The sequence below is a fragment of the Sinocyclocheilus grahami genome, unplaced genomic scaffold (assembly GCF_001515645.1).
Source record: "Sinocyclocheilus grahami isolate Dianchi unplaced genomic scaffold, SAMN03320097.WGS_v1.1 scaffold120.1, whole genome shotgun sequence".
Classification (NCBI taxonomy): domain Eukaryota; kingdom Metazoa; phylum Chordata; class Actinopteri; order Cypriniformes; family Cyprinidae; genus Sinocyclocheilus; species Sinocyclocheilus grahami.
In genome coordinates, this window is record NW_015505299.1 from 249,574 (window position 1) to 253,811 (window position 4,238).

At 36.6% G+C, this 4,238-nt stretch overlaps 1 protein-coding gene across 1 annotated transcript in view; it reads left to right on the forward strand.

The window, feature by feature from the left end:
* Nucleotides 1-1,972: 1,972 nt before the first annotated feature.
* The window catches only part of LOC107589777 (V-type proton ATPase subunit C 1-B-like), a 35,565-nt gene continuing 33,299 nt past the window's right edge, over nt 1,973-4,238 (forward strand). Inside the window, exon 1 of the mRNA XM_016278306.1 lies at nt 1,973-2,098. Coding sequence (XP_016133792.1) covers nt 1,973-2,098 — 126 coding nt within the window. The remainder of the gene's footprint in view (nt 2,099-4,238) is intronic.

A 4,238-nucleotide genomic window follows, 5' to 3' on the forward strand; every position in this document is an offset into this window, starting at 1 on the left:
AGGTAGAAGGGAAACCAGTCTGTAGTTCACTAAAAGAGTTGGGCTAAGAGTGGTTTCTTAAGAAGTGGGGTTATACAAGCCTGTTTATTTTTATTGTACATTTTTATGATTTAATTATTTATTAGTTTTCTATCAACTCAAAAACCTACTGCAGTTCTTACATTAAGCCCAGTTTGGGAAAGCCTAATGCATCTTATAATGTTGATATAAAAAAATGGAGTATATTTTCTTTCTCTTTGCATTTTATATCAATATGGTATGTTAAATGGTAAGTTTAAAAAAGTTAAAATAGTAATCTAAAAGTAATCTAAAAAGTATTTAGAATACATTACCACAGGAGCTGCTCACACAGTTCTACTCGGCCCTCATTGAGTCAGTCCTGTATTCATCTATAACTGTATGGTTTGCTACCAAATCAGACATCAGAAGACTACGTCGGACAGTCAGGACTGCTGAGATGATTATTGATGCCCCTCTGCCCACCCTCCAAGATCTTTACACCTCCAGAGTGAGGAAAAGGGCTGGTAAAATCACTCTGGACCCCTCAAACCCAGTACACTCCCTCTTTGAACTGTTGACCTCTCGCCGGGGCTACAGAGCACTGAGCACCAAAATAGCCAGACACAAGAACAGTTTTCCCCCCAGGACTTATCCCACCTGAACAACACATAACACACCTCAGGACTGTACATCTGTGAATAACTCATCAAAACTTTCATCTGTAAATAGCACATATGCACATTCACATTCTGTCTACTGACATTTTCTTTTTCTCTAAATTGTATTACTATATTATTATTTTATAACTTATTGTCTATTCTCTTTATTATTAGTGTTTTATTACATTAAATTATATGTATGTCTGCACTATGTTTGTACTGGAAGCTCCTGACACCAAGACGAATTCCTTCTGTGTGTAAACGGACTTGGCAATAAATCTCTTTCTGATTCTGATTCCCTAAAATGAATAATCTAGATTACATTACTAACTATAGTTTTCATAATGTAATCTATAATCAGTAATGGACTACAATTTGTAAGTAGTCTACCCAGTTCTGTCTATATATATACAGTATATATATATATATATATATATATATATGAGAAGAATAAAAAGAAAAAAAAATGTTTTGATCAAATCTGGTGCATGCATTGAGCACTAAAACAATGAACACATCCAAACTAAGCATATAATGATGCTTAAAAAACGTGGCGTGAAACAATTTCAGCATCACGGAATGCAATGTGAGAAGAGCGTGTGTCTCTCATTATGGCAATGTTTGCACGCAACACCTGTTCTCTCACAATGCTGTAACAATGATCACTTTACATGCCTTACTTCATATACCTCATGAAGTATGTATACTTCATTCACTTACCTCTATCCTATTATTTAATTTATAATTCAGTTTTATAATACTACATTTTATCTTCATTTATTCACTATTGTATGTGAGCTTCAGACACCTGCCTGTGCAAAACACACAGTAAACATGACTAACCACAGGAAAGTGAGAATCTATGTGAGTTGCTCGTTACTTGTTCTACATGTATTGATGAACTTGTAGAACTGTTTTTGTTAAAGATGTTCATTAGATTAAAGATAAATGTTCATTAATTAAATATAAACAAATCAATATAATTGGTTTGCTGAATGTGCTGAATTATCAGTTCAATTCTGTGACAGAACCATACACACTACTGAGTTTCGTAAAATCTGAAGATGGATCTCACAGACATTTCTTCAGCTCATCTCGATGAGTTATTTCCTAATTTACTCTCATCATAAAACTGTAGTGTCTTTAGAACATGAGAATTGTGCTCGTCTGTCTGAGAAACCTAATCTGCTCAGACACTGTAGTCAGCAAACCAGTGATACAGTCAGCAGCTGGTCAATGTGCGTCCACTAGAATTCATAATTGGACTCATTCTAAGTCACAGACTGCTGTCACAGGTGAGAAGAACGACCGTTATGGAGTTCTGGTTGATCTCGGTTCCTCTGGATAAAATCAGCTGTCAGTCTTTAGAGAAACTCAAACGGGTCTCAGCCAAAACCGGTCTGGCCACGAGCTCCAGAATCCACATCCCAGAGCTGAAGGTAAGGAAACACTCTTCTTCTAAGACTTCTGGGCTCTCTGGAGGATCTCAGGTGCTTCACTATAGGCCAGTTTGAGTCTTATTTTTTGCTAAAGGTCAATAATCTATGGACAATAAACACTGAAAAACAAACTAAACCGGTTTATTCTTAAACACTTCCCATGAATGGAGTACAAAATTTGAAGTTCTTAACAATTTTTTTAAAATTATTTTTCAATCAAGAGTCAATAAAAAGATGTGCTAATGCTCAAATCACACATTAACACAGCTGTTTTATTTCTTTATCGTTTATTATATCATTACAAATACTTTGAAAACAGTGTTAAATGGTTGGGCTTGATGAATGCAGTCAATGCTATGATTTGTGTAAAAATGTATCAAATGGAATGAGATTATTATGATATATATTATGATAAGTCACACACTGAAGTCCGAATCATAACACAGAATCCAAACCTGTATGATGACTTTTTTCTTCTGTTGAAGATATTTTGGAGAATGTTGGTAACCATACAGTTTTGGTGCCCACTGGCTTACAAGATAATTCTCAAAATATCTTCCTTTATGTTCGACAGAAGAAATTAAGTCATACAGTTTTGGAATGACACAAAGGTGTGTAAATAATGACAGAATGTTCATTTTTGGGTGAACTCTTAATTTAAAGAGAAGATTGACACAAAAAGGAATAAAAATGCTTTATTTTCAAGCAGGTTTCCCAAACACTAGGAAAACTACACTGCACAACAGTGTCTGCCATTGTTTGGATAAAAAAGGCAGTCCAAGTTCCCCAAACCCATGCCATTGGTTGAGCCAGAATTTGACATGTCGTGCCACTCAAACAATGTTTTGAAAGCACCACAGAGCCACAGTGTTACACTCTTTAGAAAGCAAGAAAGGAAGTTTACCATTAAAAAATACACTTTTCACCTTTAACTTTGATTAACAGAAGTTTACGTTTGTATAGAATGATAATGGATAGCATGAGTTCCATTTACCAAACATGCGACTGGTTTTGAATTGCCCTGTCTTGGCAACATGACTCTAGTCAGTGACCAATTTGTTCCAAATGAATTAATGGATACAAAAAGAGCTTAACTGTGTGTCTGTCTGTGCATCGGAACAGGTATTGGATTGCCTCCTTCAGTCAAATGTCTCCATAATGTAGCGTCTGGACCACTCAAACACACAATATATATTTTGTTAGCTAGATTTAACAAATACTCTGTAACACCCCAGGGAGCCGAACAGGCCCCTGGTTCCATGGCAACCCTGACACCCGATACATTTACGACCTCCTGGAATTTAGGTGAAGAAAATCGCTTCCTTGCCCATAAGGAAAATCCACAAGGGAAGGACTTTTCTTTGCTAATTAATTAATAGGAAAACCTTTCTTTGAATGAACACACATGATCCTTCAGGTCATTGGGTATATTATTGTCATCGTGTATTTTGTCTTTGAAATTGTATACTGTGATGCAGGTTTATAATCGAAACACACTCCTATCATCCTTTCACTATTTGTAATCCTACCTTGTCTAGTATCTATGAATTCGCCTTCTTATGATCGAAACAAGCGTGTATATTATATATTGGTACATAGGCAATATATATTAGGGTCCTGAGAATCTTTAGTAATTTCGATTCAAGTCCATTTGCAAATTACCATGCTTAGAGACAAAGGGTCGTAAAACCCTCCAGCAATTGCCACCTCCCGCTCGGAATTTCCATCTTTCTCATTGGACAAGCCCATCTTGAAAGGCGGGGATCTTCTCCGACCTTAAAGGCCCTGCTCCAGGGACCCTCCCAGTCGGTGGTTTGTTTTAATTCTGAGAGGATGTAAGAAAAACGCTTCCGGAAACGCTAAGCTCGTGCCAGGCCTCGGCCTTGTCCTTTCAATTTCACCAAGATCCTCTGACTCAAACTGGTTCTTTCTCATCAACCAACTTCAGCAAGATCTTGAGCCTTAAGATTGCATCAGGAATCTATTTTCAGACAGACGAGACTTGCAAGTATCAAACTTAGTCTTATTAATTGATACATTAAGTATCAGTGACACCTTTTTACAAAGGTGTGTTTGAACTAAGAATCTGACGTATCCCTCAGGTGTAGATCTGCTGAATATGCAAATGGTTCCATAAATT